Source organism: Pristis pectinata, chromosome 23, assembly GCF_009764475.1.
Source record: "Pristis pectinata isolate sPriPec2 chromosome 23, sPriPec2.1.pri, whole genome shotgun sequence".
NCBI lineage: Eukaryota > Metazoa > Chordata > Chondrichthyes > Rhinopristiformes > Pristidae > Pristis > Pristis pectinata.
The window spans coordinates 29,227,244-29,253,379 of record NC_067427.1 but is presented as its reverse complement, the minus strand read 5'-3'; the positions used below and the strand labels follow the sequence as shown (position 1 = coordinate 29,253,379).

The following is a 26,136-nucleotide window of genomic DNA, read 5'->3' as shown; positions in this document are numbered from 1 at the left end:
AAAGACCCTCATCTCTGAAACCAATTTAGGAAATCTCTTCTGCACCCTCTTTAAAGCCTTACTTCTTTCCTGAAGTGTGGTGTCCACAACTGGACACAATCCTCTACTTGTGCCTCAACCAATGATTTATAAAAGTTCATCATAATCTCCTTGCTCTTATACTCCATGCCCAGGGTCCCATATACATTTGTAATAATCTCAATCTGCCACTTTCAATGAACTATGCACATGTGCCCCAGACTCTCCTATCACTTTTAGAATTGTCTGGTCAAGTTAGTATTGCCACTTCTCATTCTCCCTGCATTCCACCTGTTTATCTGCATCTCCTTAGTCTCTTATTATCCTAATAATTAATTGTGCCTCCAAGTTGTGTTTATCTGCAAATTTGAAAATTGTGCTTTTTACACTAAATTCTAAGCTATTAATATATATCAAAAGTATATCCTATACAATCTCCTGAACACCCTCTGGCTGTAGGTGGTCATCTACTGGAATGTATAATCCAGAAAGATCTCAACTTCCCTAATCAGCCTCAAATTCAGTAATCCTGAACCTACTAAATTAAGAGTAATTCCTGCACACATGTTCCCCAGGTCACAAAGCATCCTGTAGTTCCCAATTGGTGCAGGAGTTGCAGACAACAGGTCCCAACTATGTACGTTCTCTTTCCCACACTGCTTTTAAAATTTGAGTAACCCCCACACCCCACCACAACCCCACAGCTCTCCTGCCCCTCTCTTCTGCATTATTTTTAAATATTTGGAATCTCTTACAAACACTCAACACTAAACACTCAGCTTCTTTCCCGCACTACTTTTTAACATTTACAACCTTCTCTCTTGTGTTTTTAAACATTTAAAGCCCCTTTCCATGTCATTGTTTCTGAATACTTTGACCTTTCTTCATTCTGCTTTTAAACACCAGAAGTGTCTCCCTCCTACCCTATTTCTAAACAATCCAGTTACTAGAATGGTACAGTGGATTAGTGACTTCAGTTACAGAAAAGTTTTGATTATTTTTATCAGAGCAGAGAAGGTGAAGGTTTTTAATAGAATTGTGCAAGATTATAAAGAATTCAGCTAGAATAAGGAGAAGTTGTTTGTGATGAAGTGACTAGAAAATATAGATTTAAGGTAAGTAGCAAAAGAACGTGAGGGATGTTCTTAGGTAGGGAGTTGTTGTGACCTGGAATGCATTGATTAAAAGGGTGGTAGAGTAGGAAAATGAATCTAATTGCATAGCTTTACCAAAGTTTAATACAGGCATATGGGTTGAATCAATTCCTTCTGTAGTATATCACTATGTGATTCTAAGTAAGGCATAGTTCAAAAGGTGGAGTTAAAACTGTACTAAACACAATTCTATCATGAAATATAAAAGACTAATTGGAACAACAATATAATTTTTATTTAAAATGTCAGAAATAAAGGCCTCCCTTGAAAATGCAAACCTTTACCTTAAGACAACCTAAGTAGGGGCTGTACTATGTTTTGCTAAGAACAATCAGCCTCTGCCCCTGTACCTAGATCTTTGGAGAAAATCTCTGGTCAGGAACAGTTAAGTCCAGGAAAGTCCAAAGAGAATGTTTTTGTGAGTTTTGTTCATGAGCTAAATTCAAAAAACAAATGGTACATGTGTCTCTATCACTTTTCAGCAGGAAAGAAAACCATTGCTAATATCTCTGCTCTTGTATGCCTGCACCATCCTTGACCAGAATGTCCTGATCTCATTTACATCAGAGGTTTGAATGGTCAGTAACCAAGCTGGCATCTCAGTGTATTCAGATTAATGCTGACTTTAAAATAAAATATACCGATCAGTGTGGTTAGAACATTGTCCTCAGAACAAAAAAACAACAAACTGCTGGAGGAACTCAGCGGGTCAGGCAGCATCTGTGGAAGGGAATGAACACAGTTTGTTTTTTGCTCCAGCTTCCAGCATCCGCAATCTCTTAAATCTCAGAAGAAATATTCCTTTTGGCACAGCTTGGTATATCATCACCTAGTCCCACAATACAAACCATTCTTCCCTGATCACTGATACTGTTGTTCCTGCCGTCAAATTAATCCCAGTACAGTTTGTGAGCTGGTAACAGTCATTGAAACATTTTCTGGTGATGTACCATTATAACAAATGCGCAACTTAAATATTTATATTTATGAATTTTCATTATTGTTTGCATTTAGAAAAAGTGCAAGACTGATTTGGGTTAATAGCATCCATTGGTACTGTGGCAGTGTTTAACCTGTTGTAATATCACTTTTATTACAAAAATCCATAATTACTATCTTTAATACAGAGTTGGAAATGAAGCCATTTAACTTTAAATGTCATAATTGAATGAAACATTTTTTCTCCTATGGAATGGAATTATGGTTCACATGGGGGTAGTTTTCTAAGTTCATACAACTTACTCTCCTGGTGAAAATATGATGCAATGTATTTTATAAGCATTAGTTGAGAGAACCATTAGGTCAAACAATGTGTTAATTAATGAATCAATAGAAGTCAGGATCACGTGGATTTCTTAAAATTTAATTTCAATTTTTAGTTATCATTTCAATATATTGTATATTTTTCCGGAGTGTGCAGTTTTCCTCATTTTTTTTATTTTGCTAATATGAACATATCTAATAATTCTGCAGTAGACCATTGAAGGAAATTGGTAACATCAAACAATTCTATTGATAATACCGTTCATGTTTCTTTTTTATTTTGTATTGTTAGAAATCTGAAGGCGCCTTCATCTCATGATGTGTAAGTACACAGAGGTTCTGTTAGCAGATTTTATAAAGTTAGGAAATTGATTAAAATAGGATCTCAGAGATGGCAATCTCTGAATTGCTCCCTGTGTCATTTGCCATTGGCTATAGAGATAGGAGGGAAATGCTTGGCTGAAGAGATAGTGCTGGGGGGAGCAATTTCATATTCTTGGAGCACTAAATTCTGAGGAAAGTGGGATCTGTGCAGGCCAGATGGATTGCAACAATGGAGATGAGACCTATATCCTTACAGGAGAGTTTGCTGGTGCTGTGGGAGGAGACTAATTTAGCAGGAAGTTGAACTCAGGAAGGTAGCTCTGAAAAATAGAGAAATAAGGTACAGAAAGGATTAGAAGAGATAAATAGCATCAGAAAAGGAAATTGAATGTTTTTAGAAAGAGCCAGACTATCAGGAAGGTGCAAGAATATCTAAGGTAGATGTATAAAGGCAAGTAGCATATTTAAACAGTGGAGACAACGGAGACTGCAGATGCTGGAATCTGGGGCAACAGATAATCTGCTTGAGGAACTCAGCAGGTCAAGCAGCACCTGTGGGAGGAGAGAAATTGCCAGTGTTTTGGATTGAAACCCTGAAAACCCTGTTGGAACCCTTATTTTAAACAAACAACAAAGATTTGATTACCCTATGGGCAATATTATATAAGCTGCCAACGAGAGTGAAGGATATGGAGGAGTAAATTTCCAGGGATACTCCAAAATTTCTTGTGACAATAGGGGATTTCATTATTCCAATATAGACTACAATAGCAATTATGTAAGAGAGAAAAGAGGGATAGTTATTGTTCAGAAGAAGTTCCTTGATCAGGTATGTTTCTAGCCCAGAGTGAAAGGTAGAGATTATCCTGCTGGTCGTCAGTGGAGTAACAGCTACGCACCGGAGCTCCCATTTTATCTTACCTTTTCAACCCGGTTTGAAACTTTTTCGCTAATTGCAATTCTACTTCACCATGACTACAAGGGCTGCCAAAGGTACTAAAATTACTAAAGAAGATGACCCTCCTGCATCTCTGGAATCTATTTTACAATTGCTTTGAAAACATATAGATGATTCTTCCGAGAAATTTGAACAATTTCAAAAGCAACTTCAGCAGATTAATTCTAAATTGGATTCTTTCCAAGAAACTTTACAACAGCATGAAGCATCTCTCTCGGTTCTGGATGAGAAAATTGATGACTTGGAAAAGCTTTGTGAAAAACAATCTAAAGCTAATGGAAAGTTAAAACAGAAGATTATTGACTTAGAAAACAAGACCAGAGGGAACAACATCAGAGTCCTCAGACTTAGAGAGCTTGTCGAAGGCAATCAACCTACTGAATTCTTTGCAAACTTTCTGGTTGAATTGTTTCCTTCTATTCTAAAAGCTGCACCTAAGATTGACAGAGTGCATAGGTCACCAATGAACAAATTTATTACGGAAGGCAAATCCAGCTCAGTCATTATCTCACTGCATGACTTTCAAATTAAAGACCTTTTGATTCGTGAATGTCGCCGAAGAGGAATGATTAATTACCAAGATTACAAAATTAGAATCGTTGAAGATTTCTCACCTGAAGTTATGAATGAACGTGTGACATTTAAAAAGGTCATGTCGGAGCTTTTTAACCAAGGTTATGAGCCTTCGCTTCGCTACCCTGCAAAGCTAAGAATCATTCTGAAAAATGGCTCGTATAAATGGTTTATTTCTCCTGGAGACGCTCAGGATTTTCTGGAATCTGAGGATTGAAATACTTCGTAATTTTCTTTATTTACACTTTTTTAAAATTTTGTTTTGGTAACTACTAATACTCAATGTTTTATGTACTTTGATTTTTGATCTTTTTTTGACATTTTATATTTTTTTTGAGGTCTTTTACTAATAAACTAACCAAGATACTTGTTATTTCATGATTTTGAAACCGTGGTGTTTCTTTTCGAGTTACTGTTTTGACTAGGTTGAATTTTACCAACCTTGAGAAATTGGCAACAATTTGGGTTATGCTGTCTCTAGGTAGCGATGCCGGCTTTCTTTTGGTCGGCTGCTTTCTCTCTTTGGGTCGGGGGAGGGGGATTGGGTTCTTTCTTTGGAAGCTGTTTTGGGCTTTTAGCCAAGTCTGTTGCGTAGCTACCTTATCAGAAAGTTCAATGTCTTATTTAAATATACATCTTAATATGACTTGTATATTATTTTGTTTATTATTTACAGTTAAACAATATTAAAATGGATCGAGTGATTTAATTTAATGAGCTTTAATGTTAAAGGACTAAACCATCCTGTAAAGCGAAACAAGATTTTTGCTTATATTAAAAAGCTCAAAGCCTCAATTATTTTGTTACAAGAAACTTCCACACACAATTGTGATACTTTACGTCTTTTCAGCCAATGGAGAGGGCTACAATACCATTCTTCTTTTCGGGCTAAATCCAGAGGGGTTTCAATCTTTATAGATAATACTGTTTCATTTGTTCAACATAAGGTTATAACGGACACTAATGGTTGTTTCGTTATAGTATCAGGGAAGTTAGGTAATAGACTAATGGTATTTGCCAATATTTATGCTCCGAATATGGACGATCCAGGATTTTTTGAACGATTTTTTGCACTTTTGCCAGATTTGAATCTTTATTCTCTGGTTTTAGGAGGAGATTTTAATTGTTGGTTAGATTCAAGGTTAGATAGGTCATCTATTAAACCAGCAGCTCTTAATAAATCAGCTTGATTTCTTCAATTTTTTTTAATGAAAACTGGTGTTACTGATGCCTGGCGTTTTTTACATCCAGAAGACAGGGAATATTCATTTTTTTTCTCATGTTCCTCACACATATTCCAGGATTGATTATTTTTTTTTATTGATAGTCAATTGATTTCACCAATCCAAGCCTGTGAATATAAAGAGATTGCTCTTTCAAATCATGCTCCTGTGTTTTTATCTTTAAACCTCCCTGGACTCCCTCAAGTAAACAGATCCTGGCGTTTTAATCTAACTTTGCTATCTGATAAAGATTTTTAAAAATTTTTGGAGAAACAAATCACTTTCTTTTTTAAAGAGAATACCCTGGGAGAGACTTCTAGTCTTATTATATGGGATGCTTTTAAAGCCTATATTAGAGGACAAATTATTTCTTATGCGGCAAGCGTTAAGAAAAAAGCTAATGCAGAGAGGATTGTTTTAGCCAATCAATTGAAACTTTTAGATCAAAAATATGCCTTGGATCCAGATCCCACTTTATATAAAAGGCGAGTTGAAATTAAAACCAAATACGATCTCCTTTTAACATATCCAATTGAGAATCAACTCTTAAAAGGTAAAACTCAATTTTATATCCATGGATATAAAACTGGTAAATTATTGGCTAATCAATTAGAAACCTCTATAGCTAGATGGCAAATCAAAGAAGTTCGCAAAGCCAATGGACGTAGGACAACAGATCATTTAGAAATAAATGATACTTTTAAAGAATTCTATTCTAAACTTTATAGTTCTGATTCTCCTAAAGAAGATACTGTAATGAACAACTTTTTCGACCAATTAAATATTCCTACACTCTCTGCTGATAACCAAAAACAATTAGATAAATATATTACTCATGAGGAAATCGCCAAGGCTGTATAGTCAATGCACTCTGGAAAGACACCGGGCCCTCATGGATTTCCGGGAGAATTCTATAAGGCTTTCTCTTCATTGCTTAATCCTTATTTAAGTTCTGTTTTTTCGGATTCTTTTAAATTGGGAAGGTTACCACAATCCTTTTATGAAGCTACCATTTCACTTATTCTCAAGAAGACTAAAAACCCAATGGAATGTTCTTCATACAGACCAATTTCGTTACTAAATGCTGATGTTAAAATTTTGTCTAAAGTTTTGGCTCGTAGATGAGAAAATATTTTACCATTACTTATATCCGATGATCAGATGGGGTTTATCAAAAACCGTTATTTCCATTTTAATATTTGTCATTTATTGAATATTATTTATTCTCCTTCTAACAAAATATCGGAATGTGTGATCTCTCTAGATGCTGAGAAGGCCTTTCACTGGGTTGAATGGAGTTACCTATTTAAAACTTTAGAAAAATTTAATTTTGGGCCCAATTTTATTCAATGGATTAAATTATTTTATTTATCTCCTGCCTGTGTTCTTAGTAATTTTCAACTTTCTGAACCTTTTAAACTTCAACGTGGAACTAGACAGGGATGCCCTTTGAGCCCTTTGCTATTTGACCTAGTCCTCGAACCTTTAGCTATTGCTTTTCGAGAATCTACAGGGATTGCCGGTATCTCTGGGAGAGGTATCATCCATAAAGTTTCGCTCTATTGCTGATGATTTACTGCTTTTTATTTCTGATGTTGAGACTTCATTACCTTCTCTGCCTTCTTTACTTTCCCGTTTTAGCCAATTTTCAGGATATAAATTGAATTTACACAAGAGCGAACTTTTCCCTTTGAACAATCTGATACCATTCAATATTAATCTTCCTTTTAAAACTGTAGGAAACCATTTTACCTATTTGGGTGTAACTATTACTAAGAATTATAAACATTTATTTAAAGAAAACTTTCTTGCCTTATTGAATTATGTGAAAAGGATCTTACCAAATTGGTCACCCCTCTCTATATCGCTGATTGGTCGCATTAATTCTATTAAAATGAATATTTTACCTAAATTTATGTATTTATTTCAGGCTTTACCCGTTTTTATTCCTAAGTCTTTTTTTGATTTTCTTGACTCAATTATCTTTTCTTCCATATGGGAAAATAAACATCCTAGGTTAAATAAAGTTCATTTTCAGAAAGCTAAAAGTAATGGAGGGTTTGCTTTACCTAATTTTAGGTTATATTACTGGGCAGTCAATATACGAAATCTTACTTTTTGCTTACATTATATTAATCATGAAGCCTGTCCAGTATGGGTCTCTTTGGAAGTTAATTCTGTTTAAAAATTTTCTATTATTTCTTTGCTTGGCTCTTCACTTCCTTTATCAATAAATAAATTAACTGATGATTTGGTTACAATTTAGAAAATACTATGGTTTATTGAATTTTTTTTGTCTAGTCCCATTTTTGCTATTTTTTTTCTTTAAACCTTCTATAACTGATATAGTTTTTAGAGAATGGGATAGATTGGGTATTACTTGTTTTCAGGATCTGTTTGTTGGAGGAAATTTCTTAACGTTTGAACAATTGGCAATTAAATATAATTTGCCAAAAACTCACTTTTTTCGATATTTGCAAATTAGAGATTTTCTCTGATCTGAAGTACATACCCTCCCTATAAGTCCTGATGAGAACTTATTAGATGTAATTTTTAACTTGAAGCCTTTCTATGATGCTTCAATATCTAAGATTTATGGTAGATTATCAGGAATGAATAAGGTCCCTTTAAACAAAATTAAAAACGCTCGGGAACGTGATCTGCAGATTTCAGTTTCTGAGGAAACTTGGAATCAAATTTTTAAACTGGTTAATACTTCATCATTATGTGCACGTCACTCCCTCCTTCACTTTAAAGTAGTCCATAGAGTCCACCTGTCCAAAGACAAGTTATCGTGTTACTATTCAGATATATTTCCTTATTGTGACAAATGCAATAATGGAGAGGCTTCCTTAATCCATATGTTTTGGTCATGTCCGAGTTTGGAAAAATTCTGGATAGAGGTATTTCAAACTTTTTCCGTACTTTTTAAAATAAATTTTAAGCCTTTAACTGCATTATTTGGGATTGTTGGAGAAAAAGATACAATTCTGGAGACTTCCAACTTACACATATTGGCCTTCATTTCTCTTATAGCCAGGACGGCTGTGTTGCTGAAATGGTAGGAAACTATTCCCCCTACTCATTCTCAATGGTTACGGGATGTTATGTCATATCTAAATTTAGAGAAGATCCATTGCTCTATTTCTGGATCTATTCTGAATTTCAAATATTATGGGGACCTTTTTTGAACTACTTTCAAAACCACTGATTTGGTGCTAAATGTACAGATATTGGCCAATACTACTATGTCTTTAGGATGTTACGAAACAGCTTTGGTTTTGGTAGTGGGGTTAGATTTCTTTTATATATAAAATTATTCCAACTTATATCAATTGATATTTTTTGTTTATCAATATGAAACATTGTGATTTCTTGTGTGACTCAATATAATCTATTTTGTAACATTTTCTTTTTTTCCTTTGTTTCATTCATTTTGTACTTATTTGAAATTAATAAAAATATTGACAAAGAAAGGTAGCCTTGGTTTGGGGAAATTAACTGAGCCAACTGGAGCAAGTATCCGTGGAGGGATATCTGGGAAACAGTGATCATACTATCGTAAGATTTGGAATGGCGATGGGAAAGGACATAGGCTGCTCCAAAGTAAAAATAGTCAAGTGGGCAAAGACCAATTTCAGTGGGATGAAAACAAATCTGTCTGCGTAAATTGCATCAAAGGTTGACAGGCAAGACTTAAAATAATGGGATGCCTTGAGGGTGGAAATGTTTAAACTGTGGTCCAATTACATTGACTTGATGGATGAGGGTAAGGAAATTAAAATCAGAGCTTCCTGAATGATCAAAAAGTTATAGTAAATAGTGCAGAATAAAAATCGTTATGTCAGATACTAGGTTGTTACAACAAGCGAGAACCAGGCTGATTATAGCAAGTGTAAAGGGGAGGTAAATGAGGAAATAAAAATAGCAGACACAAAAAGCGTGAATAAAGACTGACAGCAAACATAGAAAGGAACCAAAATATTCCTCTGAGGTATGAACAGGGAAAGGCTTGAAAGAGGACAGGTTGGGCAGTACGGAGACTCCAGTAACCTCCTTTCTCTTTAAATACTGATATAAATTATTCATTTAGAACGTTACATTTAGTAATTGCAGAGGCCCTGATGATATTCCTCGAAACATCTTCAGATTGGAGGTGTGAACAGGACTGGAAAATTGGAAATGTTAAACTTTGTTTAAAAAGGGATACTGGTAGCAACCACAGACCAGTCAGTTTAACCTTGGAGCTGGGGAAAGCTCTGGAACCAGTAATCAGAGACAAAGTTAGCAGTCTCTTGGACAATTCGAAAGCAAGTTAAAGGCAAATCAAGCTTAACTAATAATGGAGATTTTGATAAAGTAACAGATAGGGTCGTTGAGGCGAATACATTTTTTTACTTATTCATTTATCAGGATCTGGGCAATGCTGGCAAAGCCATCATTCACTGCTCATTCCTAATTGCTCTTGAGAAGGTGGTGGTGAGTTGCTCTCTTGAACCACTGGAGTCCTTCTGATGAGTGTACTCCAACATGCTCTTGGGGAAGAAGTTTCAAGGGTTTAGACTCAGGAGAAGAAATGGCATTTGTGGTTAACAAAAGAGGTCAAGGAAAGTATTAAATCAAAAACTAAAGTGTGTAAAGTAACAAAGGTTACTGGTATACCAAAGGTCTGCAATTTTTCAGGAACCAACCGGCAGTGGAGGACTAAAAAGCTAATAAGGAGAGAGAAAGTTGTTTATGAGAGTAAACTGTCAAGTTGTATCAAAACAAAAAGCTCAGGGGCATCCATGGATGCATAAGAAGGTAGCTAAGATAAATGTGGCACCCTAGAGAATGAGACTGGGGAATTAAGGATGGGAAACAAGAAAATGACCTATAACTTAATACTTTCCATCACTCTTCACAGTGAACACTGCAAACATCCCAAGGATTAAAAAATGTGCTAGTTTCAAAGAGTATGGAAGAACTTAGAGCAATCACTGTTACGAAAGTCAAAATATTGAAAAAGCTTAGGACACTCAAAGCAGACTAGACACCATGGCCTGATGGTGTGCATCTAAGAGTAGAGACTGCTGTGGAAATTGTAGAGCCATTGATTGAAATGGTTCAAAACTCACTGAGTTCCAGGGCATCCACTGTTTGGAAATTGTTCAAGGAGGAAGACAGGAAGTGGAAAACTCTAGATCAGTTAGCTTAACATCTGGAGTTGCTGGAGGTTATTTGATCTCCTGCTGCAATGAAGATTGTTGGACTCTGCAACAGAAAATAGATAGGTTGAGTTAGTGAGCAAAATCTAATCACATTAAATTTAATGTAGGAAAGTGTGAGGTCATGCATTAGTAAGAAGAATCAAAAGGCAGAAAATTATCTAAATGGAGAGAGATATTGTTGTGCAGGAAACACAAAAAGTTAACATGCATATTCTGCGAGTAATTAAGAAGGCAAATGGCATATTGGTCTCCACTGCAAGGGGCTTCACATTTAAAAATAGAGAAATATTGCAACAATTGTACAGAGTGTTTTAGAGGCCAGAGCTGGAGTATTGTGCACAGTTTTGGCCCCTAACTTAAGAAAGGATGCACTAGCATTGGAGGCTGTCCAGAAGAAATTTACTAGGCTAATTCCAGGGATGAGAGGACTGTTCCATCATAAATGGTTAAAATAGTTAGACCTCTATTCTTTGGTGTTTCAAAGAATGAGAAGTGGTGTTTTGGAAACATATAAGACCCTATGGTGCATGACAAGGTAGATGTTGAGATGTTTCCACTAGTGGAAGAGTCTCGAGCATATTATGATACATGGGGCAGTCATTTAAAACCAAGCTGTGTAGGAATTCCTTCTTGCAGAGGATGGTGAATTTCTGGAATTCTGTACCCCAGACAGTTGCGGAGGAGGTAGATCACTTTAAGTAAAAAGGAGGTAGATCAGCCATGATCATATTCAATGTGGGGCAGGCTGAAGGGCTAGGTGGCCTACACCTGCTCTTATTTTCTTGTGTAAATTCTTGTGAGTAACCCTAGGGAAATTCATTCCCTATTTCACCTTTTAAAATATATACATTTAATGAGATATAAGAAATGCGTTTTTTTATTTCAGTATAAATTCAAAGATGTTTGGATTTTAGTTTTAGAGACCCATATTACCAAATTAAAGTTCCTGAGGTTGTCCAGAAGTGACAGCAAAGGTCAATGGAAAAGGTTTTGTTAGCCAGCAGAAAAGCTGAGCCAGTTTTGAAGCAATAGGATGTTCATTGCATTAGAGCTTCTGTAGTAATGACAATAGAGATGGTTTCATTTCAACATCACTGCACACGACTAAACTAGAATGGGGCCAAATTGCCACAGCAAATCGAACTAACAATTTTCTGATCCAGCTATTCCAACTTTCATGCAAGTTAGTCATTCAGAGAAAGATGAATAATATTGAGATTTCATTATAGAGAATCCAATTACAATTCCTCAGCAAATCATGCATTCCATGTCGATTTTTAACAACGTCTGAATGGTGTTCGAGCATAATAAGCATGTAACATTCCTGCCGCTCAAGAAACAGGCAATGGTCATTTCCAAAATGAAAAGTCACCTCCTCCCACCCCTCCAGTAACAATATATTCTATCACACTCCTGACATGTGCTTTGTAGATGATGGAAAGATTTTGGATCTCAGGAGGTAGGTCACTGACTACAGAATACCCAGCCCCTGTCCCACTTCTGTAGTCACAATTTTTATGTATTTGGTCCCATTGTATTTTTGATCAATGGTGATGTGAAGAGTTTATGACAGAGGTCTTGGCAATTGGGATGCCATTAATTGTCAAGGGTAGGCAGTTATATTCTTGATTATTGTGGATTGTGAATACTTGTCGCTTGTGTGACACGATTATTACTTGTTGCTTATCAGTCCAAGTCTGAATGTTGTCTAAATCTTGCTGAGTACATAAAAAAAACAAGGGTACGCCACTTAACCCCTCATGGCTGATCTGCCCCAGCCTCAACTCTTTTTTATGCCAGTTCACCATAGCCCTCAATTCCCTGATCTTTCAAAAATGTATCTACTCCCAGTGACCTACTTTGTGCAACCCTCCAAAGTCAAGATTTCAAAGCATGGACTGCCTCATTTGCTTTGAGGTTGTAAATTGAATTGAACATTGTGCAATTATCATTGTTGTAGACTGAATGAAATAGGTGCTTGGCTGTATATGATCCATATTTAAATGCCATATGACCATTATGACAGCATACATGTGCACTCTGGTCAGAAGTTTGCCTCCCACCAGATGGGTAAAGGAAGCATACTAGAGTTATAAGAACAGCCCAGCAATGTTCTAAGTTCTGAATATTATGTATAAATTAGGATCATTGGTTTCTTGCAGGATCTGTTTTCCATTTGGATCTCCCAGCATTTCACATACCACTTTCCGACCACACATAGTGCAACTCTGCTCTGGCTGTCAGGAAGGACTCCCTCACTGTTGCCATTTAAAAAAAAATCAGGCAGCACTTACAGTCTAGTTTCTGGTTTGCTATTTCAGGCTGCTGCTTTTTTGGGTGGTTGTTCTGCTGTGTCAATAAAGTCTGTCTGCACCAAAGGAGAACTTGATACTCTTACATGTTTATTGCCTTGCATCTAACAGTCTGGCTGTAAAATCAAACTGTGTACTGAAAATCTGAAATGAAACAAAAAGAAATGGAAGCACTCAGCAGATAGAGAGCACCTTTGGAGAGAGGGAGACAATGTCTATGATCTCCATTAGAACTGGGAAAAGTTGGAGATAAATAGATTTTAAGATACAGAGAAAGGAAAAAGAAAAATGAGTGAAACTGCATGTAGGGGAAAGCAGAAGAGATAAAATGATAAATAGAATGACAGTGCAAGGTGAAAGAGAGAAGAAGGCCTGTGAATGTGGTGTAAGTTTGATAAGCTAAATGATATCTGAAATTACCAGAGGAAAAATCTGTAGATGTTGAAAATCTGAAATAAACATTCTGCTAGTACTGAATTTGGGAGGCTGCAGTGTGACTTGTCAAATGATATGTTGATGTTCAACCTTCATTAGAACAATGTAGAAGGTCAAGAATTGAGAGTCAGAGTAGGAGTGTATGGTAGAATTAAGATGATAGTTGACTGGAAGCTCACAGACGTTCTTATTGGATGGAATGGAGGTATTCAAAGATTATCAGCATTTTGTTTAACTCTGCAACTACAGCTCCTACCTCAGACCTTGGCGTAGACAGCACTGTACTGGTCTGTTAAGTTCATCATCACACCTAAACTGAATTCAGGATCTATAGAATCCTGATATTCTATCAGGATCCAATTGATGACATCAGTGGCATTCACAGCATGCAGTATACCAATATAGAAAGTCACTAAGCTGCCTATATTAGAAGGATATCTAACTTCATTATGGGCAGATCAAAGCAAAACAAAAGACAACAAAATGTTGCATGCCTGACAAACTTTCCAAAAATGTGTCAAGAAACATAAATTGCAGACTCATTACCTTACAGGCTGCCATTCATCAGTCTGGCATCTTAATTAAAATGGTTGCACCACTAGATTGCAACCATGGGCAGCACATCATGGTGATCTATAACATCATGCTGACAGCAGTCATTACCCTTTCATTTGCACCAATTCTTTGTATGATCTTGAATAAAACCAAGCCACCCCAAGTTGGCTGGTGGGCACAAAGGGCCATCTCCTCTGAACAGAGCTACCACTCCTTGCATAGCTCTGCACACTCCCAGTCTTGCTCTAGCCTCTTGTTCCTAGCCACACACCTGCCAAACTACACATTTGTGTGCCCCACCAAGCACATCTTGCTCCATCCATGACAGAGGTTCTGAGTACTACATTGGCCTCATCAGCCACCTCAGAACCCACAGAACTGGAGTGGAAACAAGTCATCCTGATCCTGAGACACTACCTAAGAAGAAGAAACATGTACAACTGCATAGCATGCCCACATGCGATGTATTGCCACAGAAGATATTAGCAAGAATACATCTGCAGTCTGGACCATATTAGAGGAGAAAAATCAGAAAAAGATGGAAGCACTGACTGGAAGGGCAGGCAGCATCTATGGGGAGAGAGAGTTAATGTTTCAGTACAAGATCCATTTAGTAGAAGTGGGAAAACAAATATGTTTTAATTTGCAGAGTGGGGGAGGTGTGGAGAGAACAGAGGGAATGTCTGTGATGAGCTGCAGACTGAAGTTGTCATGGTAGCAATTACATTAAAGGATGGCAGTTTTCCTGTGTGTTATAAGTCCATGATTTTGTCTATTTAGTGAATCAGTCCATTGTCATTAAGGAAGTGGCATTTCCACTTGATGTCCAATTATAACAAAAATATTTTGATGTGGAGAGGTCTGTGTTTATGAACATTGTGAAAGCTAAGTGATTGGTTTTACTGTAGTGATGATTCTGGTGCTCCAACGTTTAACGCTTTCAAAGGTGGTGGAAAAATCCAGACTTGGTGCAAGGCTGGTTGTTACTTATGTGTTGATGTGTAAATATGCTGACAGCCAGGCCACAGGGATTCAGCCTATGATCTGACTACTCTCTCTGTTTTGTGCCAATGTCCTCCCCCGGCTAACATAGTTCCTTCAGCATTTCCTTTCAACTCACAGCCTGTTTTAAAAGATCAAGAAAAAGCCTACTGGTTTCTCACAGCATGCTAGAATTATGAAGAACAGTCAATTTTTATGTCTGAAAACCATAAAATTCCCTTTACAATACAGCTGCCAGACCCTATGATATTGGTATATTTTGAGCTTTTGCTGAATGTTTGAGTTCTTGCCAAGCATTTACTGATGGAAATATCAGCCAGGTCTACTCACTTACTTTGTTTCTGCTGGTGCCCTTTTAATGCTCTTGTTTCAGCTATTTCTCCTTCTGGAGGTATTTCTCTGCTACTTTCAGCCAGAGTGCCTCCTTTTCCTTTAGAGATACCATATTGCCTTTTCATAATGTCCTAAATGCCATCGAGTCTACCGGCATGCAGCAAAATGAACTGTACAGAATGCTTGACTGACTTAAGATAATAATCAGGCAATGCTAATATTGCATGCTACTGAGATCAAGTGGTAATGGCAGGTGCAGTGGCTGCCTTTAATGCCCATGTGGGTCTAATTTTGGGTGCGGATTATTTCTGGTTCAAGATCTAGACAGAAAATAGCTTGCTCTTTGATAGATTTTTTACTTTTTTTTTATTCACAGGAAATCCATACAGCAATTGTCCCCAAAGCTGTAAGTACAGCGCACTGATTGTCTCTTGACTGAATTAGCATTCTTAAAACACTAATTATAGATGACAAAAATGGAAAGGGATTCCTGGAGTGTATGCAAGGGAAATAGCTTGATCAGTATATTTGCATGCGTGATTGTAGATATATATGTCAAGATTAGAAAAATCAGGACCCCAAATATATCATGTGGCAGGCCTCTTTTTAATTGTTGCTATTAAAATCATTATACTTCTTTGTTTCTTACAAATTAATTACTTTTTTTATGTATTACAGGAGCAAATATTATTCACATGATTATATAATCATAGAGTTATGCAACATGGAACAGGTCCTTCGGCCTAACTTGTCCATGCTGACCATGATGTCTATCTAAACTTATCCCATTTGCCTGCCTGCTAAACCTTTCCAATCTATTTACCTGTCCAAGTGTTTTTTGAATGTTGTAATTGTACTTGCCTCTACCACCTCCTCTGGCATCTCATTCTATAATACCAACTACCCTCTGTGTAAAAAAAACTTGCCCATCAGATCCCCTTTAAATCATTCCCTGTCACCTTAAACCTACACCTTCTAGTTTTAGACTCCACTACCCTGGGAGAAAGACTGACTATTTACCCTATTTGTGCCCCTCATAATTTTGTAAGAAAATGAAAATACTAAATTATAATTAAAACATTTGACAAAACATAATTAATACAAATAAGCTAAACTGATGGATACCTTTCTTCCTCACAACAGTTCTCTTTTAAAATAATGGGATCTCTGTTTCTATGCCAGATCTAACCTGGTGCAGGTTCATTGAGCAGATTACCAGCAAAGTGGCTGGGGGAATTGCAGCAATTTAAAATTCCTCTGATAGATGCTAGGAGCAATCAGAAAGCTGCAGCCTAGAGCAGCCAACAAGCACAGTACTTCTGGTTCCACACAGGAAATCTGGACTTGGTGGCAATTATATGGAGAAATGCCAATATTTAACCAAAAAAACTGCCTGTGTTTACCTGCAAGCGTCAGAAAATAGATTTAAAGAAACAAGTTATGACCATGGAGCAATCCAGCAATTTGGGCAAAGTATAACAAGTGGTGAAAAGGCCTGAAGTTGTTTTGCCATTTGCAAGGACTAAAATGATACTGGGCAAGTTAACTAAGGCTCTTCATTCCAGTGCTGTCTGTGCATGGGTTTGGTGCAAGCACCTAGTGCAACAATGCGTACAACTTGGAGGCTGCATTTCTCTTCATTTTTTGCAATTATGTGATATAATACATTAATAGGTCACTGCTCACAGAAGAAGACAGACTGTTTCCATAATTTACATAACATCAGCATTACCTTAATTGCAATGACTTAAGCACAAGTACTTTTGGAGTGTTAACATGCTTGATCAAGCCACCCAGCAGTGCCTGATGAATGTGATTCCCCTTTTAAACCAACCACTACTTGGGAACCACTGCACAGAAGAATAGCTGTGCCTGCACAGGGAGAGAGGCATGGATATCACAAATACTGACCTTGAAATCTGAGTAAGAGGGGAACAACCACAAGGAGGTACAGTCTTTGGGATGGGGAGGAAGATAGGGATGTGGTCACAGAAAGGCACCAAGGTCTGACAGGAAGTGCCATTGGGAGGAGGTGGTCAGAGAGATCAGGGCCTGGAATCATGGCCCATGATGGTCCCAGTGCTGCAAGAAACTAGTGAAATCGTGTCGAAGATCGGTGATGACAGCCACAAATGTGGGCATTCTGGGAGGGGCCCAAAGGATGCACTGTTTGAATCCTAATTGTTGCTCAGAACACTTCTCCTCATGAATTTACTCCCGAGGGTCAACTTACTGGCCTGGTTAACTTACAGCTTAGTGTGCACAGGAAAGCAACATGGGCAGTGAGTTCAGACAGCAAAATGAATCAAGTTTGCAATATTAAAGGTGGTGAAGGAAAGTGAAATTTGAGTGTATATGTACACAATTCTTTGAAGGTAGAAGATAAATTGAAAAAGCCATTAAAATGACATGCTTTATATGATGGGGACAGCATGCTAAAGCAATGAAATTAAACCTTTATAAGCCACTGGTTAACCCCCTGTTGCAGTTTTGCAGTTCTCAGCACCATGCTCTAGAAAGGATGTTGAAGGCTTAGTGATGCTGGGAAGATTTACTGGAATGGTATCAGGGTATTTGGTTTTGTAATACAACATATGTCAGGAGATTAGAGGTGTATGTAATAGGAGTAGTGTAGTAATTATAGTAGTCTTTAATCTGCATACAAACTGAACTATGAGCACTGATGAGGTAGGGGTTGAATTCATGGAATAGAAATGAAATGTTTTCTAGATAAATATGTTGAAGGAGCCAACTAAGAAAAAGACTATTTTAGACCTAATATTGTGCAATATGAAAGGGCTAATTAACAATCTTGTAAAGGGGACTTCAGGGAAAAGTGGCCATAATATGATGGAAATTTACATCGAGCCTGAAAGTGATATAATGATTTCTGTGACAGGGTGCATTTTTTAAAATATAATAAAGAATCCTCCTAATCTTTGGGCAATTGCTATGAATGAAGAAAAACTCAATTATCATTGTATGTTGTTACATTTGGATGAGTGAAGGGTGAACGAAATGTACTTTTTTTCTGTCCAGAACTCCTATGTTACTATGTTCCCAGCAGGAAATGCCATCATCCAGAAATTTCTGATATCTATTCTTCTGTGTCTTCAGGGTGAGAACATCTCCATCCAGACCTAGGTGAGTACCAAACACTGTTCTAGCCATTGTCGTGAAGCACATTCCCACATTCCCATCTGGCATGTGAGGATCACTATCCAGTTAGCTTTTGGTCACAGTAATAGAGAAATCAGAACCGCAAGTTTATGATCCAAAACAGTATACAGGCTGTCTCCAGCTACAAATGCCCAGCTTATGGACAACCATACATATGAATGAGCTCCCATAATATTAAACTCAAAAGTCTGACATATGTACATATGTTCATTCCTATGAATGGCAGAACTAGTTTCCTCTCTCTCTCTCTCCACTTTTATTAATTGTTCTTTCTTCTCAGTCTCATGTGCTTCTGATGCATTCATTTATAATACTGTGGAGGTATAGCTAACATATCAAGTGAGTTTTGTGTATTTTCCAACTTACGAACAAAACCGTCTGTAAAAATGGAACCCATTTATTACCCAGGGACTGCCTGTATTATTATAAGAGGGGCCATAATGTTTCATAAGGAGATCCTAAAGGAGGGCAATATCATGAAGCTCCCTTTCGTTTAATTAATGACAATTTGTGTCAGCAAAGCATTATAGCACCAATTCACAAAAACTCCAACTTGCTTTTATTTACATTGTGCCTTAATAGTTGCAAGAAGTCCCAATGAACTTCATATTTGTGTTATCCAATAGGATTTGTCACTGGGACATTTAAGGAGATACAAGGGAATATCATCAATTGCTTAATAGACTTTAAGGAATGGCTTAAAAGAGGAATGACTGAAAATTCATCTCTAATTGGTAGCATGACACTTCCTATAGTGATGTCAAAATAAATTTCAAAAGCCTGCTGAGAGTCTATTTTTGTATCTGATTTATAATAAGACTGTTACTCTAAAGTGGGGTGGGATCAGTGATTTATCAAAGGAAGTTATCTTGATTCGATTATAAAAATCAAGCCAGTGGAAATCACAGAAAAGCTTCTTCACTGGGTGGATTCATAGCTAGCATGATGAAAGATGGTTGTTTTTGTTGTGGACAATTATAGCTGATTATATCCCCAGCCATCATTACAGAGGTTTCTCAGAGTACTGACCTCGACCAGATGCCTCACAGATGCTTCTTCACTGAACTTTCCTCCATCAAAAGGTCGCAATGTTCAAATTGCACTTGTAATTCCTCTAACAGAGAAGCCCATGCAGAAAGATGTGAACAACATTACTGATCAATCCCATGCAATGTTGGTGCCACACGAATGTTGGGCAGCAGTGATCGCACTTCAAATATATGCTTCCCAAGAATTGGACCACCTACAGCAAGCATCTCAAGTCACTGGAAAATACCACCAATGCTGTCTCCACAGAATCCTACAAATTCACTGAAAGGATAAGCAAATCAGTGTCCTCTCCAAGGCCAAAATCCCAAGACTTGAGGCCCTAGTTACACTCAGTCAGCTCCATTGGGCAGGCCACATTATTTGTATGCCCAACACCAGACTCCTGAAAAAGACATTCCATGCAGACCTCTGTCATGAGAAGGATTACAGGCGGATCAAGATGTTCTCAAAGTCTCTTTGAAGAAATGCAACATGCCCTGGAGATCTCTGGCCCATGACTGTAAAGGGTGGAGAAGCAGCATTCAGGATAGTGTGAAGACCTCAAGGCCATACATAGTTTCTATACTGGCTTCATTAAACACCTCAGAACCCACAAAATTAAGTAAGAGAGTCATCCTCTTTCCTGAGGGACTGCATAAGGAAAAGAGAAGTTCTAGGTAATTAGTGACCTTGATTTTTGTGTCTGGTGAAATAAAATTGTACCAACAAGATAACCAGTCATGTTTACAGTAGCAGGATAACAGAATGTTACATCCTCATTTTACACTGAAAGTATTAAAAGAAAATTGTTTCATGATCTAATCATCACGTGATATTCACAAAAGTGTTTGAATCATAGGAGCTTGCAACAAAGTTAGACCTATTTTTCTGGAACAAACCAAGGCAGGGTGATCACAACATTGGGTGATCAATTCATTACACAGTGCAGTTACATTGAGTTAGTACAGAGTGCATTGAAGTAGTACAGGTAAAAACAGTGACAGTACAGAGTAAAGTGTCACAGCTACAGAGAAAGTGCAGTGCATTAAGGTGCAAGGTCACAACAAGGTAGATCGTGAGGTCATAGTCCATCTCATTGTATAAGGGAACCGTTCAATAGTCTTATCACAGTGGGGTAGAAGCTGTCCTTAAGTCTGGTGGTACGTGCCTTCAGGCACCTGTATCTTCTTCCCGATGGAAGAGTAAAGAGAGAATGTCCTGGGTGGGTGGGGTCTTTGATTATGCTGGCTGCTTCACCAAGACAACAAGAGGTAAAGACAGAGTCCAAGGAGGGGAGACTGGTGTCCGTGATGCGCTGGGCTGTGTCCACAACTCTCTGCAGCTTCTTGCGGTCCTGGACGGAGCAGTTGCCGTACCAAGCCGTGATACATCCAGATAGGATGCTTTCTATGGTGCATCGGTAAAAGTTGGTGAGAGTCAAAGGGGACAAACCAAATTTCTTTAGCCTTCTGAGGAAGTAGAGGCGCTGGTGAGCTTTCTTGGCTGTGGCATCTACATGATTTGACCAGGACAGACTGTTGGTGATGTTCACTCCCAGGAACTTGAAGCTCTCAACCCTCTCGACCTCAGCACCATTGATGTAGACAGGTGCATGTACACTGCCCCCTTTCCTGAAGTCAATGACCAGCTCTTTAGTTTTGTTGACATTGAGGGAAAGGTTGTTGTCATGACACCATTCCACTAAGCTCTCTATCTCCTTCCTATACTCCGACATCGCTGTTTGAGATACAGCCTACAGTGGTGCTATCATCTGCAAACTTGTAGATGGAGTTAGAGCAGAATCTGGCCACACAGTCATGAGTGTATAGGGAGTAGAGTAGAGGGCTGAGGATGCAGCCTTGAGGTGCACCAGTGTTGAGAATAATCGTGTCGGAGGTATTGCTGCCTATCCTCACTGATTGTGGTCTGTTTGTTAGAAAGTCAAGGATCCAGTTACAGAGGGAGGTGTTGAGTCCTAGGTCTCGGAGTTTAGTGACAAGCTTGCTTGGAATTATTGTATTGAAGGCAGAGCTGTAGTCAATAAACAATAGTCTAACGTATGTGTCTTTACTGTCCAGATGCTCCAGAGCTGAGTGTAGGGCCAGGGAGATGGATTCCACTGTAAACCTGTTTCGCCAATAGGTGAATTGTAATGGGTCCAGGTTGTCTGGTAGGCTGGAGTTGATGCGTGCCATGACCTGCTCCTACCCATTGGCCAGCAAGCACTCCAATAAGGTGTAGCCCATTGTAGATAAGCCTGAAATAAACACATCCAGGGCCTTAGAACAGCAAGGGAAAATGATTTTTTAGTCATTTCTGTAAGTTAACCCAGGTGTCATAACTTCTCCTACACTGTGGTTGATAGAGCCCTCAACCACATCTCCTCCATTTCCAACACTTCTCCTCTCACCCCACTTCCCACAGACAGAACAGGGATAGATTTGGACCTTACCTTTCCCTCCACATGCAGCACATCATTTTTTGACATTTTCACCAACTAAGACATCCCACGACCAGTCACATCTTTGCCTTTCTGCTTTCCGCAGGGACTACTCACCCATCCCTCCCCCTCCACAGGCACTTTCCCCTGCAACCACAGGAGGTATAACACCTGTCCATACACCTCCTCCCTCATCTCCATCAAGTGACCTAAACAGCCCTTCCAGGTGAGACAGAGATTTACATGCACCTCCTTCCTCCAACCTTGTCTATTGCATTCAGTGCTCTCGATGTGGCCTCCTCTACATCGGTGAAACCAGCACAGAATAGGCAACCACTTTGCCAAGCACCTGCGCTCTATCCATAATGGCCGTCTGGAGCTTTTGGTTGCTAGCCATGTTAATTCTTTGTCCCATTCCCAAGCCAACTTGTGCATCCTCCTCCACTGCCAGGATGAGGCCAAATGCAAACTAGAAGAACAGCACCTTATATTTTGCCTCAATAATCTGCAACCTGACAGCGTAAATATTGAATCCTTCAATTTCAAGTAACCTGCTCACCCTCTGTTCCTTTCTTTCTCCTTCTGATCTACCTTTCCATTACACCCCTAGCCCCCATATCACCCAGTTTCTTTCCCCTCCCCCACCTACTTCATCTCCCCATCACCCACACATTCCTCCCACTGGGTCCCTTCCCCCCACTGCTCCTATCTGCCTATTATCCTCCCTTATTTGATTCACTCTTCACCTTCCTTTCTTTTCAAACGCCATAATCTGCAGCCCCTGTCGCTATCTCCACCCTTCCCTCTCCCACATCACTCCATCTGCCAATCAACTCCTCTTCACCTGAATCCTCACTTGCCAGCTCTTGCCCTCCCTCCCCCCCCCCCCCCCCCCCCACACACACACACACAAACACCTCTTTATACTGGCTGTCTCCCCTCTACACTTTGTCCAAATAAAGGGTCTTGACTGTCCACTTCCTCCAGAGGTCCTGCCTGACTCGCTGAGTTACCCCAGCAGCTCATTTTCGCTCCAGATTCCAGCATCTGCAGTCTCTTTTGTCTTCGTTATTCCCTTCTCAGTGTTCTGTGTTGCAATCCCATTAATACAACAGTTTATACTTAGTTCGTAGTGATAATACTTCGGCACCTTGTTTATTTTGCATTTAGTTTTAGTCCCCTCAGTCTTTACCAAAGCACATATAATTTTGCATAGTTTTTTGTTGAACTACTAAACAGAGGAAATAATTCAAAGTTTGCATGTTATACTTCTGAACACCTTGAAACTCTCACATTATTGTGAAAATATTTTCAAAAGTTTAGAAACAGACCAACACCATTCATTGGATGCTAGGTTACAGAAGTTTAATGCATGCATGTGTAATTCTTCATCCACTCCTTTAAAGGATTTCTTAGCTACTTTATTTCAAAATAATTTATTAACTGGCGGACAAAAAAGGCTTAGTTTTATAAACCAGCAACCCAAATGGTTCCAGTTTTACTTTGGATAACCAAAAATACAATTGTGTGAAAACAAACATAAAATTTGCAAAATGATTGTATTTTTCCTTTATTTTATTCTGATTTGTATAGTGTAGCCTTTGGCTATGGCACAGATGTTTTACCATTTTCCCCATCATGGTAAGTGGGATAAACCTGGCCATCAACTATCTTATAATAATAGTTTGTTTCTAAGTCTGAAAGGTTGTTGCTTTCTTTACATATCTTTTCTTTCCTGAGAGTATTGGCTGTTGTTGTAGTAAATTCCACAAATAGTAATGACACTCTGCCCACGTCACAAATCTTTATGATTATGGCTGGACCATAAATATTCACAAGCTAATTGTTTGGTGAATATCAGAGTTGTGTTTTTGGTTCTTTCTCTTCATGTCCAAACAAGAGAGCACTAATTTTGTTTACTGGGGGGAGAGGGTCATCTTCTATTTGTAGGCCCGTTGTTAAGTTGTCTTTGAGATACAAAACATTAGGAAAGGGATAGTATGTAAGCAACTTGTACAATATGTCTATAAAATAGATCAAAATGTGCACATAAAAACACTTTCTGCATGTTAGTTTGCACTACTGATCAGCTCCGGGTCAATTGACGGCCATCTGGATTTTGACCCAGACACCTCTGAGCCCGATTGACCTAACAATATGTGACATTTTCTGGAGTCTGACATGCATCTAATGACATCATCTGGAATGCAGTGGTTATTTCCAGGCTTATCAATGAAAGTTGGCAATTGAAGTTATGAGCCATGACTTGCATTTGTTCACCTACAGTAAAGCAAGGGGCAAATCCTGCAACTAGCCATCAAAGAAACATGCACAAGCATCCCCACTGTGGCATTGCTATTTTGCCTGCAACTTCTCCCAAATTCATTTATCTGTGACCTACTTTTGTCCATAATCAAGGACAAAAATCACAGCATCTCTTTGTTATGCACCACAGTGCAATGTGCTGTGACCACTGGTTCCTTGAAGAGCCTTTGACTTACACTGGCTTGGAACTATGTCCACTACCCCACCCTTCCTGACATCTTTCCTCATCAGAGCAGTTTTTTAAGCTGCTGTACTGTGGCTACCGTGGAACTAACTTGCTTTTGAGCATTCAATCCAGCAGTGATACAACAGTTGTAATCTCTGCAGGCAGTTGCTGTGCAGGTAACATATTTGCACATATTTTAGTTTGAAAACCCACCCCTAATGACTTTTTTACCTGATTTTTCACCAATTTTGCAGTTTTTCTTATGGGCCACCCCATTGAGCTCTGGCACCTGTTTACTGCAGCAAAAACAGGGTGAGTTTCACTTTCTTAGGGATTGTAGGAGAAATCAAGTAAAGGAAGGTGTGATACGAGGGAAGAATCAGGAGAAAATGAGTGAGTAAAAGAAACCGAGAATAGGATTTCTGAATTCCTGAAGTTGGCTTACAGAGCAAAGTCAATCACAACATTGAAAAGATTGTTGAAAAGCCAAGCCACTTTTTGATATTCCAGTTGCACCTAAATTATTTAAGCAATATGAATTATAACTCCCATTACATTTGAATTAGTGGTTATTGAAAATCTTTCTGTAAAAATAGGTTTTTGAAAGGACATAAACACAGAAAACCTGAATTGCAGGGCCTAATGATTGCCCATCTATGAAAGTCGAGGCTACAGGGTTAAGTTTGGCTTTGTGTGAAAATATATTCAGCTGTTTGTTATATACTTCCAATTTTCATGTACATTGACCAGGTTGCAATGAGTGAAGTTTCCTAAGTTTCATAGCAGTGATTTATCGGGCTATAGTGGATATTTGCAAACATTATATTTAGCATTGGCAATTGATTCTTGGAAGTGTATATCTTTCATACTATTTCTCTCCTTTGTTCTCTCCTTATGGTTATATCTCTGTTATCAAGTAGAAAATTGTCATTTTCTAACTCTCAACTAAAAAAGAATAATTCAAAGCTTTTATATTGTTTTCAAAATTCAAATTGTGTATTATTTTTAAAAATTCAAATTAGAGTAAAGAAATATTCTCCCCTGTACTTCTTTTTTTTAATATCCCTTTCTCAAGGGTAACTTCAGCAGCAGTAATGCAAAATCGATTTTCATCAAATTGACAATCTATTTAACACTGTACCTAATTTTTGTTTCTCACTGGAAGCATGCTCAACATATTTAAAAACAGCAGTAAGACTTGGTGAAGCATCCCCACCTTGATGACCTGCCCATCTCCTCTCCTCCCCTCCTCCATCCTTTACTCCATGGTCCACTGCCCTCTTCTACCAGATCCCCCCTCCTTCAGCCCTTTGCCTCTTCTACCTATCACCTCTCAGCTTATTACATCTTCTCCCCCACCCACCTACCTTCCCCCTCTCACCTATTACCTAAACTCTACCTGTGTGTGCTCCTCCCTCTCCCCCCAGTTTCTTATTCTGGCTTCTGCCCTCTTCCTTTCCAGTCCTGATGAAGGGCCTCAGCCCGAAACGTCGACTGTTTGTTTCCCTCCATGGATGCTGCCTGACCTGCTGAGTTCCTCCAACACTTTTTGTGTATTGCTCCATAGTCCAGCATCTGCAGAATTTTTGTGTCTCCATGTGTGTTCACCAGGATATTGCCTGGATTGGAGGACTTT

The 26,136-nt window shown here is 38.4% G+C and overlaps 1 protein-coding gene across 1 annotated transcript in view; it reads left to right on the top strand.

Moving 5' to 3' along the window:
* The window catches only part of LOC127582304 (uncharacterized), a 204,348-nt gene that overhangs the window by 172,628 nt on the left and 5,584 nt on the right, over positions 1–26,136 (top strand). The window contains exons 21-23 of the mRNA XM_052037483.1: positions 2,728–2,757; positions 15,737–15,766; positions 18,478–18,504. Of these exons, the coding sequence (XP_051893443.1) occupies positions 2,728–2,757; positions 15,737–15,766; positions 18,478–18,504 (87 nt within the window). The remainder of the gene's footprint in view (positions 1–2,727; positions 2,758–15,736; positions 15,767–18,477; positions 18,505–26,136) is intronic.